At 43.1% G+C, this 19,130-nt stretch overlaps 1 protein-coding gene across 8 annotated transcripts in view; it reads right to left on the bottom strand.

Moving 5' to 3' along the window:
• EXOC2 (exocyst complex component 2) overlaps positions 1-19,130 on the bottom strand; it is a 224,900-nt gene that overhangs the window by 82,050 nt on the left and 123,720 nt on the right. For all 8 annotated transcript variants that reach the window (XM_072813903.1, XM_072813910.1, XM_072813908.1 and 5 more), the window contains 6 exons: positions 9,341-9,406; positions 9,011-9,168; positions 8,488-8,609; positions 6,642-6,703; positions 1,472-1,552; positions 1,021-1,080 (listed from right to left, as the gene is read on the bottom strand). In XM_072813903.1, the coding sequence (XP_072670004.1) occupies positions 1,021-1,080; positions 1,472-1,552; positions 6,642-6,703; positions 8,488-8,609; positions 9,011-9,168; positions 9,341-9,406 (549 nt within the window). The remainder of the gene's footprint in view (positions 1-1,020; positions 1,081-1,471; positions 1,553-6,641; positions 6,704-8,487; positions 8,610-9,010; positions 9,169-9,340; positions 9,407-19,130) is intronic.

Here is a 19,130-nt window from a genome sequence, read left to right as displayed (position 1 = left end):
TGTTCGGACATTAAAAATAATTTCCTGGGGCGCGTGGGTGGCTCAGTCAGCAAAGCGTCTGCCTTCGGCCCAGGCCAAGTCCCAGGGTGCGGGGTTCGAACACCGCATCGGGCTCCCTGCTCAGAGGGGGGCCTGCTTCTCCCTCTACCTGCTGCTCTCCCTGCTTGTGCTCTTTCAAATAAATAAATAAAATCTTCAGAAAAAATGACTTTCTGTACATAAACTGTTTTTTTTTTTTTTTTTTTTTTTTAAAGAGAGCATGTGCACATGCACGTGCAGGTGGAGGGGGACGGGGCAGAGGGCGAGAGAGACTCCAGCAGCCTCGACGCCTCGCACCAGAGCCGGACACAGCTCGATCCCACAGCCCTGCGATGGTGATCTGAGCCAAAATCAAGGGCCAGATGCTTGAGCGACTGACACACCCAGGTGCCCCAATAATTTTACATAAATAACCTCCCCCGCAGAAATACATAGAAGTGGCGTGTGAGTACGTGCATGTCCCAGGAGACAGGAGACATATCCTATATGCACGCACTGGGAACTTTACGCCCATGTGCACAACGTGAGCGACAGGACATTAAAATCACCGTGTTCTGATTCAACTATACATTCTTGACTATATTTCGGGAAGACGACCTGCTCCCTCCTTTCAGCCGCTCATCACATGCTCACGTTTGCTCATGTTCCCACAAAGCACCAGGCCTGATCCTAATGGAAGAGCTTCAAGCTCTAGATACGAGGTAAACGACGATCACCTCATTAGATTCGGGCTGCAACAAAAATCCCCGTAAAGTACGGGAGCACCGAAAAAGGGGAAGGACAGCGGGGGGCTGCTAGGACAAGCGGGGATTCATCTTTCCTTCAACTTTGTCTTGTTACCGAACTTGCCATAATGTTACGGACTCGGGCAAGACGAGCAAAGGATGCACGCTCCCCACGTGTCCTCCATCCTCACTAAGAGGCCCTTCGCTGCAACTCGCTTCCCTTCGGGCGTCGGCGCATCGTGCCTCTGCACGTTACCTGCAGGATGTTGATGCTCAGTTGACAGACGTCCTCCTGTGTTCTCGGCTGTTGAAAGACCTGTAGGGAAGAATTTGGGTAGACGTTCTTGGACTCCACTAGGAAAACAGGACTTTTTTAAAATCAAGTTTGACATAAAAAATTCACACGTGGGAAACTGCTTCCAGCGTGGGTGACCTTTGTCTCAAAGGGAGAGGACTAAAGAGCTGCCTGAGAAAGGAGCTGCGAGGAGCTGCTGACAGCGTGCAGGCCGCGACCTCCGGCTGACAAAGCGTTGCAGGCCCGGCTCACGCTGTGACCTCCCTCGGCCTAGCTGGGAACCCGGATGGGAACCCGGGACGGGCAGCCCGCAGCGAGGTGGAGGGCAGCACGCAAACGGCCGAGGGAGATGCTCTCCTGGGCCGAGGACCCGTTTCCCGCTGCGATCCGCGCGTCCCCGACGGCGACTCACACTGGCTTCCCCGGGCTTGCACTCCAGGACACCCTTGAGCGACTGCAGGGAGTGCACGATGCACTGCTCAAACTGGCACGGCTGAGGGAAGAGGAAAGGCACGATGTCAAAATTCAAAAGTAAGCCCCGGTCAGCAGGGCATTTAACAGAAGCGCATTAGGGCCCCAACTCTCTACCGTACGGATTCACTGAAAGGGGAACGGATGCCAACAGTCTCCTGGTCACCAAGACTTACACTTGGCATGTTCTGACTCGACATTTAAGGGTGGGCAAATCTGGAGATTCTCAGCTACAGCTACTTCACCTACAACAGAGACCAGCTGTAACTAGAACTTTTCTTCAAAATTCTACTCTTCTGAGACGCAAGTGACCTGATAAAGAGCAGATACAACAAGTTCGTATTTTATTGCTTTGAGAGAGAGAAAGCATGCATGAGCGGGGAGGGGGAAGGGCAGAGAGAGAGAGAGAGAGAGAGAGAGAGAGAGAGAATCTTTTTCTTTTTTTCTTTTTTTTAAAGATTTTACTTATTTATTCATGAGAGACACACACAGAGAGGCAGAGACCCAGGCAGAGGGAGAAGCAGGATCCCTTTGGGGAGCCCAACGTGTGACTCGATCCTGGGACCCTGGGGTCACTGAGCCACCCAGGTGTCCTGAGAGAGAGAATCTTAATTAAGCAAGCTCTGCGCTCAGCCTGGAGCCCAACGTGGGGCTCGATCTCACGACCCCAAGATCATGACCTGGGCTGAAATCAGGAGTCAGACACCTGACTGACTGAGCCACCCAGGCGCCCCAAGAAAATTTTATTTTTAAACAGTTTAAAGACAAAGCCAATAAGCAAATTTTTTTAAAAAGCAGGTGCCCCATAAACTTCTATTTTCAACACCACTTCCAGGATATATTCTGAGCTCCATCTCCTAGGTCTTCCACATGTCTAGCCCTGTTCAAAGTGTAATATTACTAATAGTGATTCGTGGGATGTCCAGGATTGTCCATGCAAAAGTCATTACAGTCACTTTCCATAGACATTGCCAGAAAATAACCCTCAAAGATCTGTCCGGCAAATGGCACGCGAGGCACTGAATGATGATAACATCTCCGCTCCTACTGTGCTCGAGGCTCCACTGTGCCAGGCGTACTCTAGGTGATGGGGACGGGGAGGCGGGGGCGGGGGGGACAGGCAGTGCTCCTCAAGGGTCTACGAGGGTAGAAGACACAACCACACAAGTCACAGTCAACAAAACTGGGACTTTTTACAAAACAAACACAACAACAACAACAACAAAAAGAAAAAAACCACCCCAGAAATAAATTAATTGCAAACTAAAAAACAAAAAAACAAAAAAAACAAAAAACAAAAAACACCCAAATAACTAGAATACATGCCATGAAAAACCAAATGGGCACTCAGAGCAAATGACGCTGAAGGAGGGGAACCTGCTGTAGGTAGGACACAGAGGACGCCCCCTGGACCTTGCAGGGGAGGGGGAGTGGGGGCTGTGCGGCCAGGCCCCGCAGACCTCGCAGACCTCGGGGAGCAGCCCGGTGGGACGGGCGACAGGGGCACGGGCCCCCACTCTGACGACTCTGGGCAAAACCCTAGAGTCAGGCGCTCTCCTTACTGCGTGCTTCAGTTCTCAAGACACTGGGGGCAGCAACCGAACAGAAGACACCTGCATAGGATCAGAGGCGCTTTCTCACCAAAAGGACCCCAGAACTCAGGGCAGCTACAGTACCTCCGCATTTAACACTGCGCTCTGAAGCCACCAGAGGGCACCATAGAAACTTCTAAATATCCAGGATGTAAATCAGTAAAATAAGAGCATACAGTATGAAATACCACGTGCACAGAAGCATTTCAGGAGTGGAAACGTCTGCTAGATATCTGACCTTATCCCTCCGCCCTACCGGCCTCAAAAGGTAGGAAAATCCAAGATGTTAAAACAGTAATAGTGAGAATTAAATCCAAAACTCAGCAGTAGGCAATTAGATGTTGATGCTCATATATATGGTTACTTAGATTTCTTGCAATAATATCTCAACTAGATTTTATTAATTTCTTTTTATATCTATATTATACAATAAACAGATAGGGAATATCAGAGAACTCCAGGAGTTTCAGTTAAACTGGGAGTAAATGACAGTGTAAACACCTGCTATTTCTTTTTTCTAAAAGAAACAGTTCTATCTCTGTATATTATCAGTGAAGCATCCAATTTAGCTGATTATAGGAGTTATCACAAATCTTTCCAGCCTTTTTACAGTTCTATTTTTTTTTGTTTAGATTTTATTTATTTATTCATGAGAGACAGAGAGGGAGAGAGAGAGACAGAGAGAGAGAGAGACAGAGACAGAGAGAGAGAGGCAGAGACCCAGGCAGAGGGAGAAGCAGGCTCCATGCAGGGAGCCCGATGCGGGACTTGATTCCGGGACCCCGGGGTCACACCCTGGGCCGAAGGTGGCGTTAACCACTGAGCCACCCAGGCATCCGCATTCCCAGTTTTTATGAAAGAAGAAAATTCTCAGTATTGAAAATTCTAAAAAAAAAACTTAAAAGATTAAAAATTTCAGAAAAAGTAAAATGTATTCCTATTCTAAACAAATGCAATTGGTTCTATGGAGTGTTAAGAAAATATAAATTAGTGGTATATAATAGAATTTGAGACAATTTAAGTCATTGTTCAAAGTTTTAAGAATTTTATAAATGTCAGGTTAAAATACTCAACACCAGATCTCTGACTATGCATTTCTGAAGTGAGGCGCATGAAATAGCTTCAAACATGCTCAGCTTTATCGACACTATTATGCAGCCTCGTCTTGACCAACATCTGGCCCGGAGGTACAATGGCTGACACCAGAAGTGTGACTTTCTGTGAGTCACTCATCCACAAAGTTTAGTCTTGTAGCTTGTATGTGTGACAAACGTGGAAGTATTCCATGGTTAGAGTTTCTTAGTATCACAGTGAAACTTTAAATGGACTGCAAACAAGTCTACAGCAACCATTTGAAGACCTTTTCGGAGGTTTAACTACTCTAATCAGACCACCTGACCTGGGGACGGCAGCTACGGGCCCCGGATGTGCCCTGGAACGCCCGGGACTAGAGGGAGCGGCATCACATGAGCCCTTCTGGGACCCAGGGAGGTGCAGTGGGGCGTCGGGCTGCCCAGCCCCCAGAGCATGCAACTCCTCATCTCCTCAGGGTCGGGAATACAAGCCCCACGTCGGGGGTAGAGATCAAATACACAGACTTAAAAAAAAAAAAAAAAAAAACCCACAAGATTGCAGGACTATTATGTAACAGGATTATGGACTGAACTGGATTAGGATCCTGAATCTAGTGCAGCACAACTTCCTCTACAACAGCACTGTCCGAAAGGAGTATATAATGTGAGCCACGAACATAAGTCACATTTATAATTTCAGATTTTCTAGTAAACACGTTGAGGAAATTAAAAGAAAAAAATAATTTTAATATAATTCATGTTATGCAATAAGACGAAATACTATTTCGACATGTAATCAATATAAAAAACTGAGATACTTTACATTCTTTGTGTACTGAGTCTTTGGAATCTGGTATGTATTTTACACAAGCCATGTCTCCAATGGCCACTGTACTGAACCATGAAGGTCTACTCCACATCGCCTTTCTCTACGTATTTAGTAGGACAGAATTAGTTATAGGATACTCTGTATTTAATCACAAGTAATTATGAGAAGTAGAATAAGTCAAATGAACAAATTTTTATGAAAAACAAGTCCTTCAAAATATCATTATAATAGATTTACTAAAAATACAAATTTCCCTAATGTCAAACATGATATAATTCACAAAAATCTGTAAGTACGGACCGCTGTTCTAAACCATATTGTCATTTAATGTAAGGTACATTTTGGTGTATTTAAGAGGAAGAGGAGAAAAGCATTTCAACTTGGGAAAAATTCCCCAGCTCCCACAGTAAGACTGCCAATAAGAAGCATAGCAATTTAAAAAAAAAAAAAAATCAGCAATTTGAGGAAATGAAGAAATACTACATGAGATCATCGCATCTCAACAACCTCATCCACCACTATCTTGTAAATCTGGGCAAGTCAAAACCATTCTATTCTAGTTTCCTCATCAACTATGTAGGCAGAAACCTAATTGCCTCCCCTAGATTTATCTTTTCCATTTTTCTTACTAATGTAAAACAGGAACTTTTTGGGCTTAACAATGTGCTATCTGCTAAAAAATTGCATTTTTCCAGCCTCCACTGCCACCAGGGCTGGGCATGTGAATCAATTCTAGCCAAGCAGATGTAGGAAGGATTATGAGCTGCGTGTGGCTCCTGAGAAAGTGCTGGACTTTGCCACGACGGGACTGAGGCCATGGTGGCTGGAGCGACAGTGGCCGCCTTGTGACAGGAGGACATCTGCAGACAGAGGCCACGATAAGGGTCGCAAAGAAGCAAGTCAGAAAGAGCCCTGTGTGCTGACTGTATGACTCCGCTGCCACACCAGTCCTAATTTCTTTAATGTTAGAGAAAAAGGAAATACCCATCTCATCTAAAGGCCCTGGATGTTTTAGCAGCTGAATGTCAATTTAACTGGCTCACCTACCCACAGGACCATTGTGGGAATCCAGGAGGCAAATGTGAAAACACGGTAGATCGTGAAAACTATTTTCAAAAATATTTTGAAAATCTAAAAGTCCCATCTGAACGGATGCTGACCCTAAAATGAATCCACCATGTTCGTGATCGCCTGCCTGACCGACGTATATATCTGGAGAAGTTTGCTTTTGTTGTGTATTTATTTTGTTTTGGCTTAGGGGCCAGCACTAGTATTTTTTTCTATTCTGTTTTTCTAAAAAAAAATTCGAGTTACTGGGTAACTTACAATGAAGCACAATCTATTTTAAAATGTCATGCAAACAAACAATAGTGACATGATGAAGAAAGAGCACTCGAAAAGAGATCCACTGTTTTTACTAATTTTTAGATATTTGTGGTTAGTGGTGAGCACAAATGACTCTGAAAAGGAAAATTTTAAGAAATTTATTTTTCTATCTTCAGGAGTGATTTAGAATTACAATATAAAGAATATATGCTCCTTATTAATAAAGAAAATCACTTATTTTGAATACAATACATACTAATGATTAAATCTTTGAAAATAATTTGAACTTACAAGAGAAGTCAGTCCTTCATTATCGACAATCCAGTCCTCCTTTTCAGCTAACCTCTTTATTTCTAAGGGGAAATAAGCACACAAGTATTTTTTATTATAATAATCTCACTGAACTTTATAGAAATAAAAATCTATAAAGGTCATGGTTTTTCATTGTTTTATACGGGTTTGTAAAAAATGAAAAGTAGGTAATAGGTATACAACATAATTCTGGTACATGCAAGGATTTAAATGTGTATTGTTTTCGGGATTTTTTAATAAAACATTAATGTAAATAAACTTAGCCCATTTTGGAGACTCTAGGCTAGGCTTAATGACAACTTTAGACAATGGTTTATTACTTACTCAAAGCACTTTTGATTATATTCAACGTGTATAAAATAAAGCTTTAATTTTTTTCTTAAAATATCTGATTAAAAAAATTATATTAGGGCAGCCCCAGTGGCGCAGTGGTTTAGCGCCGCCTGCAGCCCAGGGCGTGATCCTGGAGACCCTGGATCGAGTCCCACATCAGGCTCCCTGCATGGAGCCTGCTTCTCCCTCTGCCTGTGTCTCTGCCTCTCTCTCTCTCTGTCTCTCATGAATAAATAAATAAAATCTTAAAAAAAAAATTTATATTGTTTTAGTCCTATGCACTTCTGATGATTGGTAAAGGAATGCTACCTTTCCAAACCATTTTTCAGGCTGTTTCAGGTTCCTGATGGGAGGGAGCAGGTGAATTCAGAGGACATTGCTATTTCTCACCTGGATTCCATTCTCTTTCTGTTGACACGGTATATTTAGTCACCAATTCTGTATAGAGATGTGACCTTCTTAAAAGATTTTATTTATTTGATTTTTTTTTAAAGATGCTTTTCTTTTTTAAAGGTCCCCAAGATGGGACCTTCCAACTTAAAACTCCTGGTGACAGTTAGTTACTGCTTATGTTGTTTATAATGATGTTCTTGATTGTCTTTGAAAATACTTAATATCCAAAAGAGTGCTTTATACAGATAACCTTGCTTTTTATGATTTTATGTACAAAATCATGAAAATTCTAAAAGGTATTAAGAAAACAAGCATAATTTCTAGTATATAGAAAACCATTTTAGTCTTTCTTCTGATTTTACATTGATATTTCTAAATATTTAAAATGTACATACATAGTTTCAAAACTGGGACCATACTTTATATACATTTTATTCTAGACCTTTTCTTTTTTTTTTTAAGATTTTATTTATTTATTCATGAAAGACACACAGAGAGAGGCAGAGACACAGGCAGAGAGAGAAGCAGGCTCAGGGAGCCCAATGTGGGACTCACTGGGGCTGCCCTATACTAGGCCTTTTCTACTTGATATTCGCCATAAGGATGTTCTTAAGTCCTGAAATATTTTTAAGGATTTAATATCCATTTAATTTATATCTATCTTAATTTGTACATGGCTTGGTATCTCAAGTAAATAGATTTGATAAGATATTCAAAGAAGGAAAAAAATTCCGGCAGCCCCGGTGGCTCAGCAGTTTAGCGCCACCTTCACCCAGGGCGTGACCCTGGGGTCCTGGGATCAAGTCCCACATCGGGCTCCCTGCATGGAGCCTGCTTCTCCCTCTGCCTGGGTCTCTGCCTCTCTCTCTCTCTCTCTCTCTCTCTGTGTGTGTGTGTGTGTGTCTCTCATGAAGGAATAAATAAAATCTTTAAAAAAAAAAAAGGAAACAATTCTATTGAGCAGCTACTGGTGATCTAAAATATTCGAATTTCCATAAAAAGTAATGATCTCATTTTCAAGAATTAGAAACCAAAAAGAGGAGGTGGCATATTCAGATAATTGATGTCTAGCAAATGTCACCAATTTTTCTTAACCTACCTTCTGCTGTGTGTTGCAATGTGACCATCACACAACGTACTCGGAGATCCAGAATGAGATCCTGGATGGTCTGTAGCATGTCGTTAGGAATTTCAAGGGCAGTCAACGATTCGTAAGTATGTCTGTGAAAGAGACATGACAAAACAAAAGCAAGCAGAGTTGGATCCTGAAGCAAGTCCTGTGAGTAGTCTGGCCAACCCATAATGATGCGTATGGAAGTTCAAAGCTGTAACACTATATTGAAAGCAAGGGGAAAGTAAGAGCATAAAGGGAATTAAAATACAACAGTGATGCTAAATTAAATAGAAAAGATGCACATCCAATATTCTTATCCAACACAAGCACCAGGAAGGTTTAGGGGCTTTACGATACAGAGGAAATACCAGAGTCAAGAGGACAGAGTAAAATTCTTTGTTGAATATGTTAAAAAATCATATCCCAAACTGAATGTTCTTTTTTTTTTTTTTTCCCCAAAAAGACAAAAAGAATTTACCCCATTTCAGAAGAATGTGTCCATATTTACCTTATGGTCTGAATGACATGAGCAAGCCACTGTCCTGAGAGCTCCGACTTCACCTCCCAGCCTCCGTACTGCCTCACTCCGCACTCTGGGATGCTGAGTGGGAGCAGGGCTCCACGGATCAACTTCACAAGACACTGCATTACTTCCTGAATCATTTTCTAGACAATGATGAAAGTAAAACTGCATTAAAAGTCATTAACTTGATTAAATCAACTAAAGGAATCTGTCTGAACCATGAAGCACAGTTTAAATGTAGATAAAGTTTTCTAGTAACTCTGGTTGAGAAAACCTTCTCCTATGAAAAAGCCTAAGTACGAATCCTTAACTTACCTTAAAATCATTTTGTCTTTGCCTTACATTCTTTGATCTTTCAATCTGGCCTGATTTCTCCGCAGTCTTAAAAATTAAAAAAGCAAAATAAAATATATTAGTTGTCTTCAGAAATAATTTATAAAAACAAACGCCTTAGCAGTTGTATACAAAGAGAGCGTGAGATATGGTTGTGACTTGATCGAAAGGAATATTCAAGACATAATCTAAGTTTCTGACTTAAAAGCAGACTTGAGGGGCACCTGGGAGGCTCGGTCGGTCAAGCATCTGCCTTCAGCTCACGTTACGATCCCAGCGTCCTGAGATGGAGCCCCCTGAGGGCGTCCGGCTCAGCAGACGGCCTGCCTCTCCCTCTCTGCCTACTTGTCCTCCCTCTCTCTCTTTCAAATAAAAAAAAGTCTTTAAAAAAATAAAAACAGATGTAATTAGAAAAACCGTCCTATTCCAACAAGAGGTTATTCTTCCTAAAAACTTTAAGTACAATTTCCGTAAATAAACTTAAGCATTAAGTTGAATTTACCTTTTTTGTAGGTGAATTTCATGTGCCATGTTCATCAATAATCACATATGGTTAAACCTAAATTGTACCCATGATAACATTCTCAATACTATTTCTCATTAGTGTAGAAATAAATGGAAGAGTAAACTCTGGATTAATGTCTAGAAATCTTAAGATATCCATTACCTTTAAATTTTTTTTTTTTTTACATTTCAAAATGGAGAATTTATTTAGCCAGATTTTTTTAGACCTGATGCATAGCAAATGAATAACAAAAGGAAAAAAAGTGAAGTATCTTTCCATAATAAATCCTGAGTAAAAATCAAAAGTATAAACAGGTCAGAGCTAAATGACAAGGAGATCATGACCTATAGGTGCTTTGGCAATATGCAGGAGAAATCCAGAGCCTTAAAAACATTTATCTATTTATTTATTTTTGATTTTTATTTATTTATTTTTTTAAAATATTTATTTATTTATGAGAGAGAGAGAGAGGCAGAGACACAGGCAGAGGGAGAAGCAGGCTCCATGCAGGGAGCCCGACGCGGGACTCGATCCTGGGTCTCCAGGATCGTGCCCTGGGCCAAAGGCAGGAGCTAAACCGCTGAGCCACCCAGGGATCCCCTGATTTTTTTTTTTTTTAATTCAATTTGCCACCACCCAGTGCTCATCCCATCCTTTAAACATTTATACATAAACATTATATTTGGCATTTTATTTTTAAAAAATTATAAATCCCTCTTCTTTGGGGGATTTTATAGTCTAATTTAGAGAGAATATAATCTAGAATTCTAGGATTAGACTTTTATCTGTTTACTACTAGCCATATTTTCCTTTGATACTGCTTTCTCCTTAACGTAATACATGGAGGGCTACGTTGATTAAAAAAGAAAGCTATTCAGCTGGATTTCAGTTAATGTTTTATTCCCGAGTTTTCTAACTTGATATTACCATATAAAATGCCAAAGAAGAGTAAGCTAGGAAAACTTTCCAAATAAATAAATAATAACAAAATGGTACAATGCAAAAGAAAAAGTTCTGATACCTCCTAAAAGTAATGCAAAATACTCCTTTAAAGTTAAAGTGGTTCTGTATTATTGGTTAGAGACACATCAAGAGAACTTTCAAGTTAAGAACAGTTGTATCATAAATGATTATGATATTGACTTCAAGTCAACTCTGAAATACAAATAATATTATACATATTTTTGGTAAAAGCTAGAGAAAAAGGGTATAGAGTTCATTATGATGATGAGCATTCCCAACATGAATGAGCAAATGAAGGGTAAGGATTGCTGAACGTTTTCAACAAAAACATGAGCCATACCTGATGAGAATTGTCAACATACACATACATACATCCCTCAGGCTCTAATTTACATTTATTTTAGAATTTTATATTAAACTATATAGCTTTTATCATCTTTGTAGAAATGCACTTCTACTTTTAAAGAATCCAAGTTTAATTTTCGAAAAAAACTAAACCCAAAATTCACCTCAGTAATAAGCAGATTCCTAAATTCATTAGGCAAATACTCAAAATTCTTTATGCACCAGGTTTTCACTGAGAAGCTGATGTTTTCATCCCTTTACTTTTAAGACAAATGAGAAGCACCTGACCCGTTTTAAGGCCACCGTGAGGCGCGACTCCAGGGCCAGTCTGTCAGGAGCACAGCCAGCAGGATGCTGCGCTCACCTGGGCTCACCTGGGCTCACCTGGGCGAGCAATCACAGCGCCTGGACAACGGGAGGAGGAGCATGAACGCAGGCTGCCCGAGCTGACCGGCCTGGCAACCCTGCGGGCGGCGTCTGGGTGAGAAAGGGGAGATGCCAAGTGACGCCCAGCTGGGTGTTAGCCTACTTCCTGTTCTGTCAAAGCGTGATGCTCTGATTCAAAGTAACACCATGGGCTGTCGAGGCCTCGGCGCAGGGAAGCCAGTGAGGGCTTCAGGCTTTCAGGAGGTGATAAACGAACTACTCTCTAAATACGGCAGCAGTTTGACAGCTCTTCGTCTTGGGCACTTTTTTCCTCTTTTACTAATTTATGCTCAAGGCTTCAGATACCATTCCTACCTAGTGCCTTCCTGTTCTGGATCCTGCACTCAGTATCAACATGGGGTCCCCCTCGAAACAAGGCGTTCTCCAGACACCAGCTGGATGTCCTACTGGCCCACGGACTCGGACACAGTCTCCCTGGATATCACGTCAGATCCCACAAGGTGAAGGCTCAGCCCTACAAGACTGGCACTCCCCAACACACAGTTGGATGCCAATCTCAAGACCAGGTTGTCACCTGTGCTTCTGACGGGAGGTTCCTAGGACTCCCTGCTCAGGTTCAGTTAACCCGTGAGAACAGCTCTCAGAACCAGGAAATGTGTTTGCTCACCAGATTACCAGTTTATTAAAAAAAAAGGATAGAACTCAGAAATGGCCAGGTGGATGAGGTGCATGGGACAAGGTAGGGGAGAAGGGTGCAGAGCTTCCAGGCCCTCTTTCTCTCCAGGCAAGTCACTCGCCCTCAACCTCCACACATTCACCCCCCGGAAGTTCTCTGAACCGTGTCCTTCGGGTTTTTATGGGAGCTTCACTACACAGGCATGATTACATCGCTGGCACCTGACTCGGCCTCCAGCCCCATTCTGCTCCCTAGAGGCTGAGGGTTGAGACTGAAAACTCCAACCCTCTAGTCACATGGCTGGTGCTCCAAGCAACCAGCACCCCCATCCTGAGGTGGGGACAAAACACCCTTCCCACTCCTTGCTTAAGGAAATTCCCAGGGTTTCAGGGGCTCTGGGCCAGAAACCAGAAGACAACGATATATATCTCTTATTATGAATCACAATGTCATATTTCCAAATTTATAGCTCCAGTCTAAATCTTTCCTCCGAAGCCCAAATTTGACTTTCAGATTGCCTACTTCATGTCTCTTCTTGCATAACCCACGGGAATCTCAAATCCAATACATCAAAAGTAGGGAACTGTTATTTCCCTCCACGCATGTCCTTCAAGTCTTCCTGACTTGGCGAATGGCGTACCGACTCACTGGGAGTCCATTTGGTAGCTCGGTGTTAATTCTTGTCCTCGTCTTACTCGTCTGATCCATCAACACTACTTCTAAAATACAAATGAAATCTATCATTTTGTCTCTAATTCCACTAACAAGACCTTAATCCAAACACCATCATTTCCTACCCAGTTTTAATAGTTTACTCAATCTGACTTTTTGTTCCCCGCCAATTCATTATTGAACAGGTAACCAGAGTGGTCTTTTTAAAACCAAAACTCTGATCAGTTAGAGCCTATGCGTGTCTTCCCACCATACCTGGAAGACAAACTCCTCCCCCAGGCCTGTAACAGAGCCCCGTCGGTCGGTTCCTGCTTGCTCCTCTAGTCTCACCCCCTAACCCCACTGCTCAGGAGTCTCTGACTGTTGCGACCTTCTTTCTGTTTTTCAAATACGCCAAGCTCCTCTCCTTGGCTTTGCAATGTGCTATTGCCTCTTCCTAATACGTTCTTCTCCCTGATTCTTTGTGGGGCTGTTTCCTTCTCATGCTTTGGGTTTTCATTTCAGTGTCATCTTCTCAGAGAGATCCTCCCTGACTTCCAACCCACTACTGATATTCTTTCTCCTAAAACCCTATTTGTTTCCTTTTGATAGCTGTTATCAAATTCCGGGTAATTTTTTAAAAATTTATTTTGGTTCTACCTCTCCAGGAAGGGAGAGGTCATATTTATCTTGGTCACTACCTGGTGTGTCTATAGATCTCAAAATTTTTGTGTGTGTTTTATGTGTATGTGTGTAGATACATGGATCGGTACCTGCCACACAGAGCATTCAGGATATTCAAGAAATACGTGGTGAATGAAAGATCACCTGGGGTTAGGGTTCTTCAGGGCCCCCCGGGATCTATTTCAGAAAACATGAAACAGAAAACGGCTCAGAATACCACTAGGTTAATCTGAAGGTCTTCTGGGTCTCCACGTGGCTAACTGGCCCTTTGGAGGAGACCTCCCAGGCATAATCCTAGTACATATTCCTGAAGAGTCCAACAGACTCACTACTTCTCCTGGAGATTTAAGACATCAACAAAGGGGAGAAGCAGAGGTTTTACGGATTTCCTGTGAACGCTGGGGGTTGGGAGGACTCCTGTAGGGGTGGAATTCAGAGGCTGCCGAGGAGCCCAGCACCTACAGTGATAGGAAGAGGCCCAGGATGACACTGGAATCCTAAACTGCAAAATCTAAGTTAAGGGCCTTGAGACGGTTAATTCTACGTGGTACCTTGAGTGGGCCACAGGATGCTCCGATATTTGTTTGACATTATTCTGGTCTGTCTGCGAGAGCGTTTTTGGATAGGATTACCATTTGGGCTGGTAGACCAAGGAAAGCGGACTACCCTCCTTAATGAGGGTGGAGCCCATCCAATGGGAGGCCTGGATACGACAAAGAGGCTGACCCTCCTGCAGGTCAGAGGGACCTCCTCCTGCTAACTGCCTCGAGTGGGGACACTGAACTGAAACACTGCTACTTCCTGGGTCTCGAGCCTCTGGGCTTCCAGGCTAGAACCACACAAAGGGCAATTCCCGAGTTTCCAGCTTGATGACTGCAGGTCACGGGACTCGCTAACCTCTACAGTCACATAGGCCAGTTCCTTATGGTAAATCTCTCTCTTTATAAACACGGTTGGAAACAGAATCAACATCCTATTGGCTCTATTTCTCTGAACCCTGACTAACACAGGGCTGGGTCCGTGTGCTGTGCACAAGGGATGCAGTGCTAAGAACAAAGGCATGATTTGTCTCAAAAGTGAGTCAAGCCAGTGTAAAACTCTAAGTATGCTGATATCAGATGGTGCTTTTCTAATTTTATCTGTCATAGTACCTAGGACGACTCTGCATAGTAGGCTTGTTTAATGGGCTAGTTATTTCATAGTTCTTTGTTCTGTGAAATATTTTTAAATCAAAGAGTGAAGGTCAATTTTTTAAAAACATCACTTCTAAATTAAAACTGAATTCTGCCCACTAAACAGGTGCTAATGAACAGATGATGACGTTTACTAGACAAAATAAATTTGTAAACTTCAAGAATTGGTTTCCAAATATATAGAGAGTGGAGGGGGCACGAATCAGTTATAAGGCACACCTCCTGAAATTATTAATTAAAAAACAGTTACTTATCAACATATTGACCTATATAAGATTTGTCTTATTTTTAAAAGGAAATCTAATTTTGGAACGTAAAGTACATCTTAATTTACATACTCTGAGTTATTATGCAACTTTTAAAGATTAGTAATCACACAAATGTTTATAAAAATTATTTGGATGTGTTAACAGTTTTCACTCCAAATTATACTATATTTAAAATATATCTGAAGATGAGATCTCAGCCTACTATTAACCATTTCGTTAACTAAAAACCTTAACTCTTTCCTGCACACACAGACCAAAACTACTTTGTGGTAAGACCAACGGCTAGATTTCACTGTTTTGATTCACATGTTACTTCACATGGGCATGACTGGTTTGAAGAACTATTTTTTAAACTGTTGGAAACTCCATCTAAATCTTTAACGGATGGGCTCTTAATAAAATAGTTCCATAACTAGAAAAAAATTTTCAAGTAAATTCTGTTTGAATATTACAGAGCTTTCTTATACGAGTTTAAGTACCAACTATCAAAAGCCTTGGAACTCTTCCGAGTTTTTAATTAGTTTCTGGATTTCACTAACAGCTCGACACGTTCCTGACCCTCCAGTCCCTTCTACGACCCTTCAGTGTCTTTCTGGCTTTTCTATAGAGGGTAAATAGTTTAAAAAACACGCCCAAATCCATATAGTGGATTACACTCTGTTATTGCCATAAACTCTTAAAAGCTCACAAATACAGATGGGTAGAAACACCACAGGCATATCCAACTCTGTACAACTAATGCTTCCCTAAAATACCTCAGACCAAAAACTTAGGAATTTTACAAAGTCTAAAAAGACGCGCGGCAAGGCACCCACTACCTTGTGCAACGAATCTGAAGGAAGGAACACTGACTAAGAACGAAGAAGTAGGTTAAAATCCTCTTCCTAAGGTACTGATTCCTTCGATGAGCCGATCCATCTAGACACTATTCAACAATCCTCTATTTCTTGATGCTGCTACGCTTTGTTCTCTGACCGCCTATTATGTGCCAGGCCAATGAGGTTTTAAACACTGGAATGAGTATTTCTTCCAAATAATAAGAGCATTTCACAGACATTAACTCGTTTAATTCTCAAACGTGACCGGTGCCACCAGGCAGAGAGAAGTAAAGTCATCCGCCTCAGGTCACAGCCAGTAAGTGAGATATGTTGGATGTTTTTATTAAAACGTTAGTGTTCTGTAAAAAGGGCCAGGAAACACGACAATTTCATATGAAATCACTTCTATAAAAATACTTAGTGCTCCACCACACAGGGAAGTGGCGAGGACACCTCCCCAGAGCCATGAGCTGGGAAGCGAGAGGGGCTGGTTGTTGGGTTTCCGGCCCAGTGGGCTCAGAGGCTGGAGCTGCCCAGGCCGGCGAGCCTGGCTAAGACAGAGGCGTGCGGAGAGGCGCCTCCTGGGGCTCGGAGCCACGGCACCCCTGCCCTCCCCCACGCCTCCTCATGAGGTGGAAAACCCGGACCCTGGCCGGGAGCCTGCTTTGCTCCGAATCCCAGCGCCCTGCGCTCGAGCACGACTGTCCTCGGTCAAAGCTGCGCTGTCCCCGCGCCCCAGCTCGGGCCCTTGCAGCTCGGCTCTTGCAAGTCGGCGGGCTGCGCCGGGACGCCCCAGAGCGCACGGCCTGTCCGGGCAGGCAGGCACCTGGGAGACACGCGGAGTGGAAACGGCGATGGCACGAGGGGGCATCATCCACTGTCCTGGGGGTAGTGCCCCGAGAGCCGCAGGCCCAGGACACCTGTCCAGGCGCCACCCCCGGCCCCCAGCACGAGCCAGCTTCAGTGAGGGGCGCGGCGCCACCCTGGCCGCGCTCGGCTGCTCCCGCTCTGCTCGGGCAAACGTGCCCAAGGACCAGCGCAGTGGGCCCTTCCCCCAAGACCAGCACAAGGCCCGGGCTCCGCACGCTCCCGCCGTTCAATGAACAGACCAGAGCGCACCTGGGTAAAGCCTGCGATCCTGTGGCCAACGTCCAAGCCGCCCCGCCGCAGGCAGGGCAAACTGCAGAGGACCGGCCTGAGGCACACGCGCCGCGTACACCAGACACTTCCTAAAGCGCCAGGCCCTGGACGCCGCAGGGCCTCTTCTTCAGAAAGCTCTCAGAAGCAGGAAACATTACAAGATTTTCTAATACAGAAGAAGAGAGAGATCCAGACAACACACAAAGACAGAGGAATTCATCCCAAAAGAAAGAACAAGAAAAGGTCACGGGCAGGGATCTAATCCAAAGAGATATCGGTGTATTCCAGGTGAGAATTTAAATCAACAGTCATTAAAAAATCAAATAAATAAAAATAAAGCAACAGTCATAAAGATGATTGCTGGGCTTGAGAAAATCATGGAAGGTATCAGGGAGACTCGAACCACAGAGATAAAAGAGTTAACAATCGATCAGTCACAAATGAAAAATGCAATAACTGAGATTCAAAACAGACTGGATATAATGACCACGAGGGTAGAAGAAGCAGAGGAACGAGTAAGTAATATAGAAAATGCTGCCATGGAAAATAAGCAAAAAAAAAAAGGGGGGGGGGAACATTATGGATCACGAGAGTAGACTTAGGGAACTTAGTGAATGAATCAAACATTAAAACATTTGTCACAGAGGAGTCCCAAAGAAGAGAGAGAAAAAGTGGGCAGAAGGTTTATATGAAGAAATAATAGCTGAAAACTTCTCTAATCTAGGGAAGGACACAGACATCAAAATTCAGGAGGCTCAGAGACCTCCCGTCAAAATCAACAAGAGCAGGCCAACACCAAGATATACTGCAGTTAGATCTGCACAATATAGTGAGGGAGAAAGACTCCTGAAAGCAGCCAGACAAGGGCAGTCCCTAACTTACAAGAGAAGACCCGTAAGGGGAGCTGCAGATCTCTTCCCAACACTTGGCAAGCCAGATGCGAGTGGCAGGATTTACTCAACGTGCTGAGTGGGAAAAAACACTGTACCCAGCAGGGCTATCTCTTAGAGTAGAAGGAGAGATAAAGAGTTTCCCAGACAAACAAAAACAGAAGGACTGCAGGATCAGTAAAGCAGCCCTACAAGAAATATTAAAGGGCACTTGTTGAGTAGGGGAAAAAAAAAAAAGACCAAAAGTGACAAAGACTAAAACGGAACACAGAAAGTCTCCAGGAAAAAAAAAAAAAATGATAAAACAGATATAAAACTATGGCGCTGTATATATATCAATAATAATCTTGAACGTAAATGGATGAAATGCTCCGATCAAAACACAAAGGATGTCAGAATAAAAAAATAACAAGACCCATCTACCTGCTGCTTAACCATATGATCTTTTCGATAGACGTAGAAAAAGCATTTGACAAAGTACAACATCCGTTCACGATAAAAGCCCTCAACAAAGTAAGTTCAGAAGGAACGTACCTCAACATAATAAAGGCCACAAACAGAAAACCCACAACTAATATCACCCTCAAGGGGGAAGCCCGGAGAGCTTCCCTCCATGGGCATGGACACGACAGGGAGGTCTGCTCTCACCCCTGCTGCCTAACATGGTACTGGAAGTGCAGCCTCAGCAGTCAGGTAATCAAAATAAATAAACGGCATCCAAATTGGTAAGGAAGAGGTCAAACATTCACTATCTGCGGGTGACAGGATACTCGACAGAGAAAACCCAAGACTTCACTAAAAACTTGCTAGGGATGATAGATGGACTCGGTAAAGTCACAGGATACAAAAGTGTCATAGAGGTCTGTTGCGTTTCTATACACCGCTAATGAGGCAGCAGGAAGAGAAATCAAGGAATTAATTCCATTTACAATTATAACAAAAGCCGTAAGATATCTAGGAATAAAATCTAACCAAAGAGGTAAAACATCTATATTTTGGGGCAGCCGGGTGGCTGAGCGGTTAGTGCTGCCTTCAGCCCAGGGCGTGACGCCGGGGTCCCGGGATCGAGTCCCACGTCGTGCTCCCTGCATGGAGCCTGCTTCTCCCTCTGCCTGTGTCTCTGCCTCTCTCTCTCTCTCATTCTGTGTCTCTCATGAATAAATAAATAAAATCTTAAAAAACAAACAAACATCTATACTCTGAAAACTACAAAACACCTGTGAGGAAATTAAAGATGACAGCAAGAAATGG

This window comes from Canis lupus, chromosome 37, assembly GCF_048164855.1.
Source record: "Canis lupus baileyi chromosome 37, mCanLup2.hap1, whole genome shotgun sequence".
Classification (NCBI taxonomy): Eukaryota; Metazoa; Chordata; class Mammalia; order Carnivora; family Canidae; genus Canis; species Canis lupus.
Note: the sequence above shows the minus strand (reverse complement) of the source record. Positions and strands in the feature narration are given on the sequence as shown.